General features: G+C 36.8%; 1 protein-coding gene across 3 annotated transcripts in view; it reads left to right on the forward strand.

Annotated features, from left to right (window-relative positions):
- Positions 1-16: 16 nt before the first annotated feature.
- Positions 17-13,128, forward strand: part of TEX29 (testis expressed 29) — a 53,858-nt gene continuing 40,746 nt past the window's right edge. For all 3 annotated transcript variants that reach the window (XM_074192053.1, XM_074192054.1, XM_074192055.1), the window contains exons 1-2: positions 17-152; positions 495-591. In XM_074192053.1, the coding sequence (XP_074048154.1) occupies positions 549-591 (43 nt within the window). In that variant the 5' untranslated portion in view covers positions 17-152; positions 495-548. The remainder of the gene's footprint in view (positions 153-494; positions 592-13,128) is intronic.

A 13,128-nucleotide genomic window follows, 5' to 3' on the forward strand; every position in this document is an offset into this window, starting at 1 on the left:
GTCATGACAGAATAATGTGAGTTCTATAACCATACCTGTGGATATTCTCCTCTAGAGTACATCGTACTGTGGAGATAAGACTACTTGTATTAGCATCATAACTTGGACTTCAGTTAGAAGAAACTGTCAATGGATTGCAATTTATTTGGCAGGTAAGTATACAACATGGCCAGAGAAAAGTCTGACCTTCTTAACTCTGAGTGACCCTTCTTAACCTAGGCAGCAGGTTTCATTGATTTTGGCTCTTTCTTTCTTTCTTTCTTTCTTTCTTTCTTTCTTTCTTTCTTTCTTTCTTTCTTTCTTCTAGGCAGTAGGGTTAAGTGACTTGCCCAACATCACACAACTAGGTAATTATTAAATGTCTGAGGTCAAATTTGAACTCAGGTTCTCCTGACTCCAGGGCTGGTGCTCTATTCACTGTACCACCTAGCTGCTCCTGTTCCTGGCTTCTTCACATCATTGTGTTTGCTTCATGTGTTTGTTCTATCTTCCAGGCAAACTTGTTGAACTCTTCTCCATTTCAGTTGGTATGTTAAAAGATAGAAAATATGCCTGGAAGAAGTTCACATCAATTGCTGAGTAAATTTGCAGGTAAAATAAGGACAATTTTTCATACATCTGTTTTCTACCTAATGTAATTAGCTGAAAAGTTTATCTTTGTACAGGGATATCTTTGAACTTTTTTCTTTTCTTTTTTTTAAACATTTTTACATTTTGTTTTCCAATTATATACAATAGTAATATGTATCCATCACTTTTTGAAAGACTCTGAATTCTTCTATTCTCCCCCCTTCCCTCCCCCCCCAGAAGGCTATCTGACAGTCTCTTACATTGTTTCTATGCCATACATTGATGTAAATTGAATGTATTATAAAAGTAAACATAAACTCCCCCCAATCCCAAAGATGAGAAACCTCAAGAATAGAGAGAAAAAAAAATGTACTTCAGTCTGTGTTCAGATTTCAATGGCTCTGACTCTGGGGTGAGTTGCCTTCTTTATCATAAGTTCACCAGAGAAGCTGCTTGAATATTTTCCCCACAGTTGCTATTACTAGCTATACTTCCACTCTATTTCTCCCCACTTTCATTTATTTTATTCTCTCTCTCCTTTCATCCTGTCCCTGTCCAAAAGTGTGTTGAATCTGAGTACCCTCTCCCACAATCTTCCCTCTCTTCTATCACCTATTCTCCTCTTCCCTCCCCCCATTCCCTCTTGGCCCTTTCTTCTTATTTTTCTCTAGGGTAAGATAGAGGTCCTTACTCTATTAAGTGTGTATAGTATTTCCTCTCCGAGCCATTTCTGATGAGAATGAAAGCTTACTCATCCCCCCTTGACTTCCCCCTTTCCACTCCATTGAAAAAGCTTTTTCTTGACTCTTATGTGAAATTTCTTAACTTCTTCTTTATCTCCTTTCCCTTCCTCCCAGGACTTTCCTTTATCACCCATTGACTCCATCTTTTTACTATATTATACCACTATATTCCGCTCCTTCCTATGTCCTGTCTATATATACTCCTAACAGGTCTTATAAATGAGGAAGTTCATATGAGTTATCAATATCTTCTTCCCAGGCAGGAATACAAACAGCTTAATATCATTAAGTTCCTCATGGTTAGTTCTTCTCTTCCACTCCCTCTATGGTTCACCAGAGTCCTGTACTTGGAGATGAAACTTTCTATTCAACTCTGGTTATTTCAATAGGAAAGTTTGAAAGTCCCTTGTTACATTGAAAGTCCATCTTTTTCCCTTGAAAGAGGATGTTCAGTTTTGCTGGGTAGTTGATTCTCAGTTGTAAACTTAGATCTTTTGCCTTCTGGAATATCATATTCCAATCCCTAGGAGCCCTTAATGTAGATGCTGCCCGATCCTGTGTAATCCTGACTATGGAGCCTTGGTAGTTGAATTGTTTGTTTCTGGCAGCTTTTAGAATTTTCTCTTTGATTTGGGAGTTTTGGAATTTGACTATAATATTTCTGGAAGTTTTTCTTTTGGAATCTCTTTTAGGAAGTGACTGGTGAATTCTCTCGATTTCTATTTTACCCTCTGCTTCTAGGATCTCAGGGCAATTTTGCTGTATTATTTCTTGAAAAATAAAGTCTAGGCTCTTCTCTTGGTTGTGGCTTTCAGATAGTCTAATAATTTTAAAATTATTTCTTCTGGATTTGTTTTCAAGGTCTGTTGTTTTTCCAATGAGATATTTCACACTTCCTTCTAATTTTTGGCTTTTTTTGGAAGAGTTTTATTTAAGGGGTGGCTAGGTGGCACAGTGGATAAAGCACTGGCCCTGGAGTCAGGAAGGAGTACCTGGGTTCAAATCTGGTCTCAGACACTTAATCATTACCTAGTTGTGTGGCCTTGGGCAAGCCACTTAACCCCATTTGCCTTGCAAAAACCTTACAAACAAAAAGGAAGAGTTTTGTTTCTTCCTGATTGCTTCCAAAGTCTTCAGCTTCCTTTAGTTCCATTCTGCATTTGAAGGAGTTATTTTCTTCAGAGAGCTTTTTTATCTCCATTTTCCAGCTGGCCAATTCTGCTTTTTAAGGCATTCTTCTCATCTGCCTTTTGTTTTGCTTTTTCCATTAGGCCTAAACTGGTTTTTAACATACTGTTTTCTTCAGTATTTTTTTGTATATCTTTCACCAAGTCTTTGATTTGGTTTTCGTGATTTTCGGCATTGCTCTCATTTCTCCTCCCAATTTTTCCTCCATCTCCCTTAATTGCCTTTCAAAATCTTTTTTGAGTTCATTCATAGTCTGAGCCCATTTTCTATTTCTCTTGGAGGTTTTGGATATGGAAGCTTCGATTTTGTCATCATCTGAGTATGTGTTTTGATCTTCCATGGGACTAAAATAGTTCTCTATGGTCAGATTCTTCTTTTTCTGTTGTTTACTCATTTCCTCAGCCCAAGGCTAATTTACTGCATTCCAAGGCTTTGGGGTTGTTTTTTTTTGAGGGGATACCCCACTGGTACCTTTATTCCTCCAAGGTCTTATGCTCTCTAGCCTGTGCTTTGATATGTAGGTGGCCCAGTACTTCCCTCTGCTCTGGGGCTATAAGGTAGGATCCAGCTATCTTAGTATGGAAGCCCAAAGCACAATATGGGAGCATAGGCAAACAGGAGAGTCCTACCCTGGGAGAGCAGAGAAATCATCTCTGGGGGTGCAGGCTGCTTTCTCCCCATTTTCGCTGCAGGTTCTGTGGCCAGTGCTCCTCACTCCACAGAGTAGCAGAGTTCTCTTATCACCCCTTCAAGATGTGGCAGGTGATCTCTGGGCTGGGCTGGGCTGCCCTGTGCTGTGCAGCAGTTGGCTGCGGCTTTTTTCCCAACCCCTATCCTGGTGAAACACACCTTTCCTGCTGAACTTCTAAGTTATCTTGGACTGGGAAAATGTAACAATCAGTCTTTCTATGGGTTCTGCCCCTCTAAATTTTGGCTAGAGCCATCCTTTGCTTGTTTTTTGGAGTTACTGAACTTTTTTCCCAAACAACACTGGAAAACTCATTTATATTTTCTCTCTCCATAAAATTCACACCCTAAGTTTTAAGCTTGACCAAAAACCCTTTGAAGGGGAGAACTGTCATCACCAGGGATACCCTTGCCTAACTTCTCACTCCCTCTAGAACCCATATGTGACTCTATGCAGTATGAAATCTGACCAGGAACTGCATAGGAGAGCCTTTCCACTTCCCTTCCTCCTGAACTAGGAATTCTTAATTACTCACTGGGCTTAGATGTTGATTCAGGGAGATGACAATTCTGTTCATTCTGATTAAGACCTCCAAGACTTAGCACTTACCTTGCTTCTGCCTTCTAAGACATTTAGATTTTTCTGTCTGTTCTGTCTTTGCCGTCCTTCAATACTTTGGTCCTACTTTAATCTAAAGACCTCCAGGGTTTGCCATCTGCCCTGATGATGTATCTTTAGGATTCCTGAGTTTTTCCAACTGTCCTGAAACTGAACTTTCTTTATGTTTGTCTCCCCCATTAGACCTCTCCCCTCCTCCCTCCTCCCTCCTCCCTCCTCCCTCCTCCCTCCTCCCTCCTTCTACTTTCCTCTTGCCCTCTTCCTTCCCTCCTTCCTTCCCTCCTTCCTTCCCTCCCTCCCTCCCTCCCTCCCTCCTTCCTTCCTTCTTTCCTTCCTTCCTCCCTTCCTTCTTTCCTTCAGAGAGCTGCTTAAGTATATTTAAATGTACCATTGAAGGTAGCAAATGACCTTTGCAAAAGCATTCAGGTGAATATGAAATGTTATGTGTGGGGAATAGCAAATAGACCAATTTGGCTAGGAAATAGTGTGTGTGTGAGGGAGTGCAATATGAAATAAGCCTGGAAAGAGAGATTAGAGTCCAGATTGTAAAGGGCTTTTACTGCCAAACAGAATTGCTTATATTTTATGCTAGAATCTGTAGGGAGCTACTGAAGTCTTTTGAGCAAGGGGTCTGATAGAGCCAAATCTGAGCTTTAGGAATACCAAATTGGCAGCTGAAAGACTTGGAGGCCCAGAGAACAATTTGGAGGCTATTTCAGGATTCCAAAAGGGAGATGATGAGGCCTGAATTAGGATGGTGGCCAAGCTAATAGAGAAGAGGGGGTGGATGTGAAAGGTAAAGTATAGGTGAGGGTGAAAGAAAGGTCCAAGGTTAGGAGTGTGTGACTAGAAGAATCATAGCTCCTTCATCAGAAATAGGGAAATTAGGAGGAAAGATAAGTTTAGGGCAGGGTTGTATGTTGGATCCCTTTAGCAGTCTGCTAAAGCTGACAGACACATCCCCAAAAGAATGTTTTGAAATAATTAAGGGAAATGCTAAATTTCACTTAGAGCTTAATGAAGAGGAAATAAAGATTTAATTTTTTCCAATCCAAGTTCATGAGCCCCTGAAATCTGTTCACGAATCCCTTCAAGGTTCTGTGTACCCAAGGTTAAGACCCTAGGTTTAAGGAAAAAGACAATGAGTTAAATTCTGCATGATATCTCTTTATATCCAGTTGGAAATGGATTCATGATTGTAGTCTAAGAGATGAGGGTTGATATGTAGAAGTGTGAATAAAATGCTTTTATAACGACCTTCAAGTACCCAAAGGCTTCTCATATTCCAATTGGTCTTAGATCTATTTTTGTGACTGTTTTCTCTCCCCAACTGGAATGTAAGCAACTTGAGGACAGGGACTAAATGTATTAATTACTTTCATTCTCCCATTGGCTAGCACGGTGTTCTACACATTGTATTTGTAAATCAAGTATTTTTGTTTTTAATGAATTCATGGAAGCATGCAGGTGTAGTAGAGCATATAGAGTTATACTCAGTCATCTGTAATGAGGTCTGCCCGAGGGAAACTACCTACAGCCTGGTTATCTGGGGTTGAGAGAGGGGAGGGGTTATCTTTTTATGTTAACTTGCTTCCTGATTCTATTTTTTCCTTGGTTATTTGGGTAGTCTCTCTTCTCTTTTGTACTTATCCTGGTCACTTTTCTAGTTTGGGAGAAGAGTCTAGGAATATCAAACTTCAGGGTTTTGCTTTGCTTTGTTTTGTGTTGTATTCCTTGTTTTTTTTTTTTTGCTTGTTTACTAGCTAGCACTATTATATTTTAAAATTCAGGGGTTTTTTGGGGGTTCCCAGCTGTCATAAGCTTATCCATTTAACTTTATTTATTTTTTTGATGCAGATACTTTGGGGGAAAAGCAAATAAAGTTATGAGTTGTTAAAGGGCTCACCCTGGTGGCCATTATTAATAACTTCAACTTGAACAAATACCTGAAATATCACATAAGTATGGAAAGCATTGTGTGAAGCCCAAGGGGAAATATATATATATATATATACACAGATGTGTGTATATGCATGTATGTGTATTTGTATTCATGTATGGTTATATATGCATGCATGTATAAATGAAGTCATGAGCCATGGCCTTATAGGGTTTCCACATTAGAAGGGGGAGATATCACCTTTATAAGGGACTATGATATGGTAAATACATAAGAGTAGTGAAAACTCCTGTTGGGGATGGAGGGGTCAGGGAATGGAAAGTTGTAGGCCTGAAGAATTTCACACGAAGAGAAATGGAAGAACTCATAGCTAAGTGACAGATCTGAGGCTTTTCAGAAAGAGGAGTACCTTCAATAGTTCAGAAATCAAGGACAATTCTGAGAACTGTTAGAAAATGCCATCCACAATCAGAGAAAAATCTACAAAGTCAGGGCAAAGTATAATATTTCCACTTTTCAAACTTTTATGTTTTTTCCCCCTTGGTTCTAATTCTTCTTTCACAACATGACTAATATGGAATTATATTAAACATGATTGTACATGTCCAACCTATATCAGATTGCGCGAGGCCAGGGGGAGGGGGGGGGAGAAAGGGAGGGTGGTAGAAAAAAGTGAAACTCAAAAACTGCAAAAGAATGTATGCTGAAAATGGTCTTTACATGTAATTGGAAGGGAAAGAAAAGAAAATGGGAAAAAGGGGGGGGGAGTCCTTGAAGAATTGCCTGGATGGCATGTTGATGGGCTTGCAGCCAACAATGAGATCATCCATAAATAGTCCTCCAACTTCCCAATGTAGATCAGATTCCTTCTTCTATGTGCCTCTTCATAACTCTTTTCTCTTCTATTCTCATACTGAAACATTTCTTTTTAATGGAATATTTTATCATTCTAATAAACTAAAAATTGGCGAAGATTCTTTTGGGTTTATTAATCTTTCCTAGAACAGAATGATTAGCATGCAATTTTAGTTTAAATAGAGGCCATGGTAAAACTGAATTGTGTTGAGTTTTGATTTTCTACTGAGTTTGCCGAGGGTAATACTTATTGACCTGATAACAACAGGTCTGTTTTCTTCCTAGAAGATGTACCCAAGATATCTCAGAAAATCTTCCAAGACTTGTCAAAGTAGAAGACTATGACACAATTTTTGGTCATTTAAACAATCATTAATTAAAGTTCCAAAAGAAACTCTGGAAGCATTGTTAATGACAAAGAGTTGGGAATAAGGTAATGAAGCCCTTAGGGCATAGGTGGTATTTGCATTGTTGCTACTGATTGAAGGAAAGAGCTTTTCGAAAAGAAAGGCAGATTTGAGAAATGAATAACTGGTTAAGAAAGTGTGGCTGAGAATGGGATTTGAATTTTGAATCATGGTTTAAAATTCAGGATTGATATATTCATGACCAGAAATGGAGTATACCCAATAAAGCTGATAAAAGATGTATTAGCCTGGGAGTCTTGCAAATCTAGTCAAATGGGCTTTAACTAAAAATGAAGAGGAAGAGAGAAAATTGCAGATGAATATTTACCTAATTAGACATTAAAGAGCAGTCCTAACATAGGAAAAATAGTAATAGAGATTATACAGAAATTCACAGGAGGAAAAGCATCTAAGAAGGAGCCAGCAATGAAAGCTATAGCCTCAGGTTTCTCTACACAAAAGTGCAAAATCAGGGTAAGAAGCAGAGAAAGGACTTGAAACCCATTCCTCTGGCTCCATATCTATCATTCTTTCCATCTAGTTCAAAAGAAGTAGATTTTGCAAAGTGAAATGAGAAGAACCAGGAAAACGTACACAGTATCAGCAACATTGTGTGATGATCAATTATGTATTAATTAGCTCTTTTCAGCAACACAATGATCCAAGATAGTTACTAAGGAATCATGCTAGAAAATGATATCCACATCCAGATAAAGAATTGATGGTCTGAATACAAATTGAAACATAATTTTTCACCTACATTGGGATTGTGTTTTTTTTTCTGTTTCTTCTTTCACAACAATAACGAATATGGAAATATATTTCATATAATTGCACGATATGACCTATATCAAACCAGTTACCATTTTTGGAAGAGGGAAGGGAAGGAAGGAAGTAAAATTTAGAACTCAAAGTAAAAATGAATTCTAAAAATTGTCTTGACACATAATTGCGAAAAATAAAATATTGCTAAAAATAAAAAATAATAATTTAAAGAGGAATAGATTGAGAGTAAGTATGACATTATGGATATTTTTAATCAAAGTATGGAATGCCTAGTTTCACATCCTACCTTTTACCTGTACTTGTTATATCACCTTGAGCAAGGCAAATCTCAAACTCTTACGTTGTGAAGAAGGTATTGCTCTGCATTGGCAGAAAAAATTCCTCATCTAGACTCCCTTTATTCACAGAATCATAGGTATTGTCAAAATAAAACAAAACAAAACAAAACTGCAAAAAAAAAGAATATGTCAGTTAGAAAAGGTAGCATGGTAGCATTTTAGATATATATATATATATATATATACATATATATATTAAGTAGAAATATAGCTATATGTAAATGAATAAAACTGAGGGAATTTTTTTGAGGGGGGGGAAACCTTTGAATGAGAATGAAAAGAGGGAATACAAAGTGATATCTCTGTGATTTTAACAACTGGCCAGATGAGAAAATGAGGGACAAATTTCTGTCACAGATCACAAAGGTGGCATGAAGGCAGTGTATACCAGTAATATTTTCCTTCAGCTTTCTTTGTAGGGGGAATAATGAATTCCTGACTTGTTTCTCTCCAAACTTAAATTAGAGTCAGATGAGACAACACTGTCTACTGCAAACCCTATTCTTACAGCCTCTTCATCTTGGTAGGGCCACTGGAGCTTGAGCCTTTGAAAACCTAAGATCATCTCCATACTATGACTAAATATTAGAGTATGACAAATAATTCTAATGCACTTGCTGTCTGAGAAACAAGATGTTCCTCCCAGGATAAGTTCATCACTTCTTTTTTTAAAAAATTACTTATTTAATTTTAATTTGTGGAATAATACAAGCATTTCTATAATATAGTATAATAAAAAAGATGATTGCACATGTCACTGTAAATCTATTATATTCAATTTGCTATTCCTTTTAAATATATAATAGCTACCATCTACATTTTCCCCCTTTTTCCTTCCCTTCAAATTGCTATCATTAAATACAAATATATATATATATGTATGCAAATATATATGTATGTAAAATCATTTTGTATATACTTCTGGCTATCAATTCTTTCTCTAGGTGAAGATAGTGCCTTCCTTTATATGTCCTTTGTAGTTTATTTGGGTATTTATAATAGTCAAAAATGACTTATTTGCTCAAAATGGTTCTTAAAACAACATTGCTATTATTACTGTATATATCATTCTCTTGGTTCTGTTTATTTCTCTTCATTATTTCGTGCAAGTTTTTTCATTTTTTTAAGAAGTCATTGAGCTCTTCATTTCTTATAGCATAGTAGCATCACAATCACATACCAGTTTGTTCAACCATTCACTAGTTGACAGGCTTCTCCACAATTTCCAGTTCTTTGCCACTACAAAGAGAGCTGCTAAAAATATTTTAGAGGTTCTTTCCCCTTTTCCCTAATCATCTTGGGAAACAGACTTAGTAGTAGTACTTTTGGGGTTAAAGGGTATAGACAGTTTAATAACTCCTTGGGTATTCCAGATTGTTCTTCACAATGGTTGGGTCAGTTCACAATTCCAGCAACAATGAATTAGTATCCCAATTTTTCCATGTCCCCTTCAATATTTGCTGCTTTCCCCATGAATCATTTTAGCAACCTGTAGGTGCAAAATGATAGATATCTCAAGGTTGTTTAAATTTGCATTTCTCCAATCAATGATTTAGAGCATTTTTTCAGTTCATCACTTCTACTCATCCTGCTAAGTCAAGTCTTGATTGACACCGCTTCCCTCAGCCTCCACTTCCCTCAGCCCCCTTCCCTCTGGTTGGAGGACTGGAGGATACAGTTATCAAATTCCTCTAAATGTTTTCCTTTATAGAGGGCAAAAACTAGACTTTTTAGGCTTACTCTACTGTGCATAATGTTGCCCTGTGACAAATATCCTCTGGTGTTCCTCTTTTCCTTTCCCTAGCTATTAAAGTCTTCCCCTATATGTTTGCAGAGAGAGAGAGAGAGAGAGAGAGAGAGAGAGTATGTGTGTATCTGACTCCTTTTTAGGCAATCAGAGAGCCATCTTAATTTATATACAAGTATATCAAAAGGCATAAACCTGATGGAGCTATTAGATACATATACCCAAATATATTCTTGGAAATATAAGCTCTTTGAGTGTATCTTTCATTGAGTTGATTTTCCTTTTCTTTTTTTTTTTGTATCCAAGATTTAACACAGTACCTGAGACCTGATTAGGGTTAATAAATACTAGTAGATTGACTGATGGAAAAAGTTTGAACTTTAAGGGAAGAGTCGAAATGCAGTGAGCAGAAATGAGTGAATGAGTTGCTAAATAAATAAGGCATTCCAGTTGTAGAGAATAGTATGAATAAGAGAAGAGAGGTGGAAACTCAATTTGCTAAGATGTAAAAGGTATTGAAATAGAAACAGTAGTTGTGTAAAATAAAGACTAGAAAGATATAGTGGCACAAAATTGTTGAGGACCTTGATAGCCAAGCTAAGGAGTTTGAATCTTGCTCTTTAGAAAATGAGAGAGCCATTTTTGAATAGATGAGTGACATCTTCCCAGATTTATGTTTAAGAAAGATTAATCTGGCAGGAATGTAAAAGATTGGTAGATAAGAAAACAGAGAGTAGATAAACTTATTGGGATATTTTTTTGCAATAATCTAGAGAGTGGTAAGAAGAGTCTGAACTGAACAATGGTAGGAGAGGAAATAGAAAAGGAATAGATTTGAAAAATATGTATTTCATAAAGAGGATGGAATCAGCAACAAATTACATAGGAGAAGGAAAGATAAGAGTAAAAGATATCTTCAAACTTATCTTTAGCATTTAGCCATGATATTTTGGAAAAGAAGAAAGAAAGATAGAGTTAGATATGTTCTGAGTTGATTGAATAACTGAAACCAAAGATTATTGATTAATTTAATTAATGACAGCCTGAAGGAAAATCTCTAGTAGAATGTCACACAGATGCTATATTTATTCATATTCTGTTCAACATTTTTACAACAGGTGATAGATCATTTGAAATTTTTATGATTCTGCTAAATGAATAGAGCAGACTTTTTTTTTTACAAATTATTTGGATGAAGACATAAAATGGCATGTATGATCATTAAATCCATAGATGACAAAAAGCTAGGAGGGATAGCTAAAATGAGATAATGTACATAGAATACTTTGAAAACCTTAAAGTAATAAAAAGTCCATTATTATTATCATATTATCATCTTCTTCAGTGGAGTTCAGATAGTAATGGTCTTAAGACAATTTATTATCCTATTATTCTTTCAAAGTTTAATGTTCTATGAACTGCTACTAAGTTGGATAAAATGACTACTTTCTGGTAATCTCATCTTGTGTAGACTCAAAGAAAGTATCTTTGAGACAACTGCAATAGCAGGCTAGATGACTGACATCATAGGCACTTTATCCAGTTTGATTTGCTTTCTTCTGTTAAATCTCTATATTGTGAAAGATTTGCATTCCAAATGTAGAGAAAATTGAAAATACCATCCTTAAGTTTTTATGTCTGGGTAAGTGTGGGTAGCTTTTGTTTCTGAATGTTCCAGTTAGCATGTAGTTTATTTGTTGAATTTGTAAGGGTGTTTTTCAATCAGTATTTCTATTATTAACTTACTATTATTTACACTTATTGTGTGACCTTGGGCAAGTCATTTAACCCAGTTTTCTTTAGTTTCCTCATCTGCAAAATGAGCTGGACAAGAAAATGGCGAACCACTCTAGTACTTTGCTGAGAAAACACCCAAAGGGCCCATGAAGATTGAGATACAACTAAAACTACTGGACAACAACAAGAAGAAAATTTGTGTTATTGAGATTTGTTTTCTGTTTATGAAAGATAGTGAGCTTCTGGTGAATAATTTTGTCCACCTGAACATGTTTTTCTAGATAGCCAATAGGTGATAAATTTTTGGAACTTAAAGTAATATGATGCAAAGTTTCTACTGTTTCTACTGTTTTCTTGAAGAATTTTTGTTGGTCAATAAGTGCAAACTTCTTTAAAATCTCTTTCTGTAATTCCTGGGGTCAATGGCATGGTCACAATAATAATCTCTACTTTTGTAAACTCTCATGAGTCTAAAATTTGTCCATTGCTTCTTTGTTTATATAATCTTGGTTGGTTGCTTGCTTCTTGTCTTTCATTATCAAAGAAGACCAAAATTATATCCCTATATTAGAGACAAATTAGTTTGTCTGTCCATGGCTGATCACACCAATAATATCTCAGAATGATCAACCATAGGTTGGGCACATATAGTACATGTGAACACCTTGGATATTTACTCTAAACTTATCTCATGTTTCCTTTGAGCTATTTCAATTCTGCCTTGCTCATGGAATGCAGCACCTTCTCTGATGAGGACACCGACATGCTGGGCCATCCTGTGCCAGTGTCTCCCATGTTACACAATCAATTCTAAATTATTATTTTTTTTGCAAGGCAATGGGGTTAAGTGGCTTGCCCAAGGCCACACAGGTAGGTAATTATTAAGTGTCTGAGGTTGGATTTGAACTCAGGTCTCCTGACTCCAGGGCCAGTGCTCTATCCACTGTGCCACCTAGCCACCCCTAATTCTAAATTCTTAAGAGACTTTCAGGGTGTGAGTGCTTGCCCTGTGTTTGTTCTCTAGAAAATAGTCTTTTTGGCAAGCAAATAGTCTTTTTTGACATTCTAACAATGTAGCTAGTCCATCCTAGTCCCATTCTCTGTAGTAATTTTTCGAATGCTTGACAGTTTAGCTCAAGAAAGCAGTGCCTTGTATCACCTGCCAGGTGATCTTCAGAATCTTCCTAAAATAATTTAAATGGAAGTGATTCATGGTGTTGTTAGACTGTCCAAGTTTCTCCAGGCATACAGCAATGAATCAACACAATAGCTCTGTAGACCTTCAGTTTGGTAGCCAGTCTAATATGTCTTCTCTCCCACACTTTATTTCTGAGCCTCCTAAATACTGAACTAGCTCCGACAAGGCATGTGTCAACTTCACTATTAATGCCTTCCTGGAAAGTACATTGCTAAGGTAAGTGAACTTGTCCACATTCAAAACTTCTCAATTTACCCTATGATGGGTCAACAAATGGATGGTGTGGTGCAGGCTGATGGAGCACCTGGGTTTTCTTGGTGTCTGTTATTAGGCCAAAATTTGCACTAGCAGCA

This window comes from Macrotis lagotis, chromosome 6 (genome assembly GCF_037893015.1).
Source record: "Macrotis lagotis isolate mMagLag1 chromosome 6, bilby.v1.9.chrom.fasta, whole genome shotgun sequence".
Taxonomy (NCBI): domain Eukaryota; kingdom Metazoa; phylum Chordata; class Mammalia; order Peramelemorphia; family Peramelidae; genus Macrotis; species Macrotis lagotis.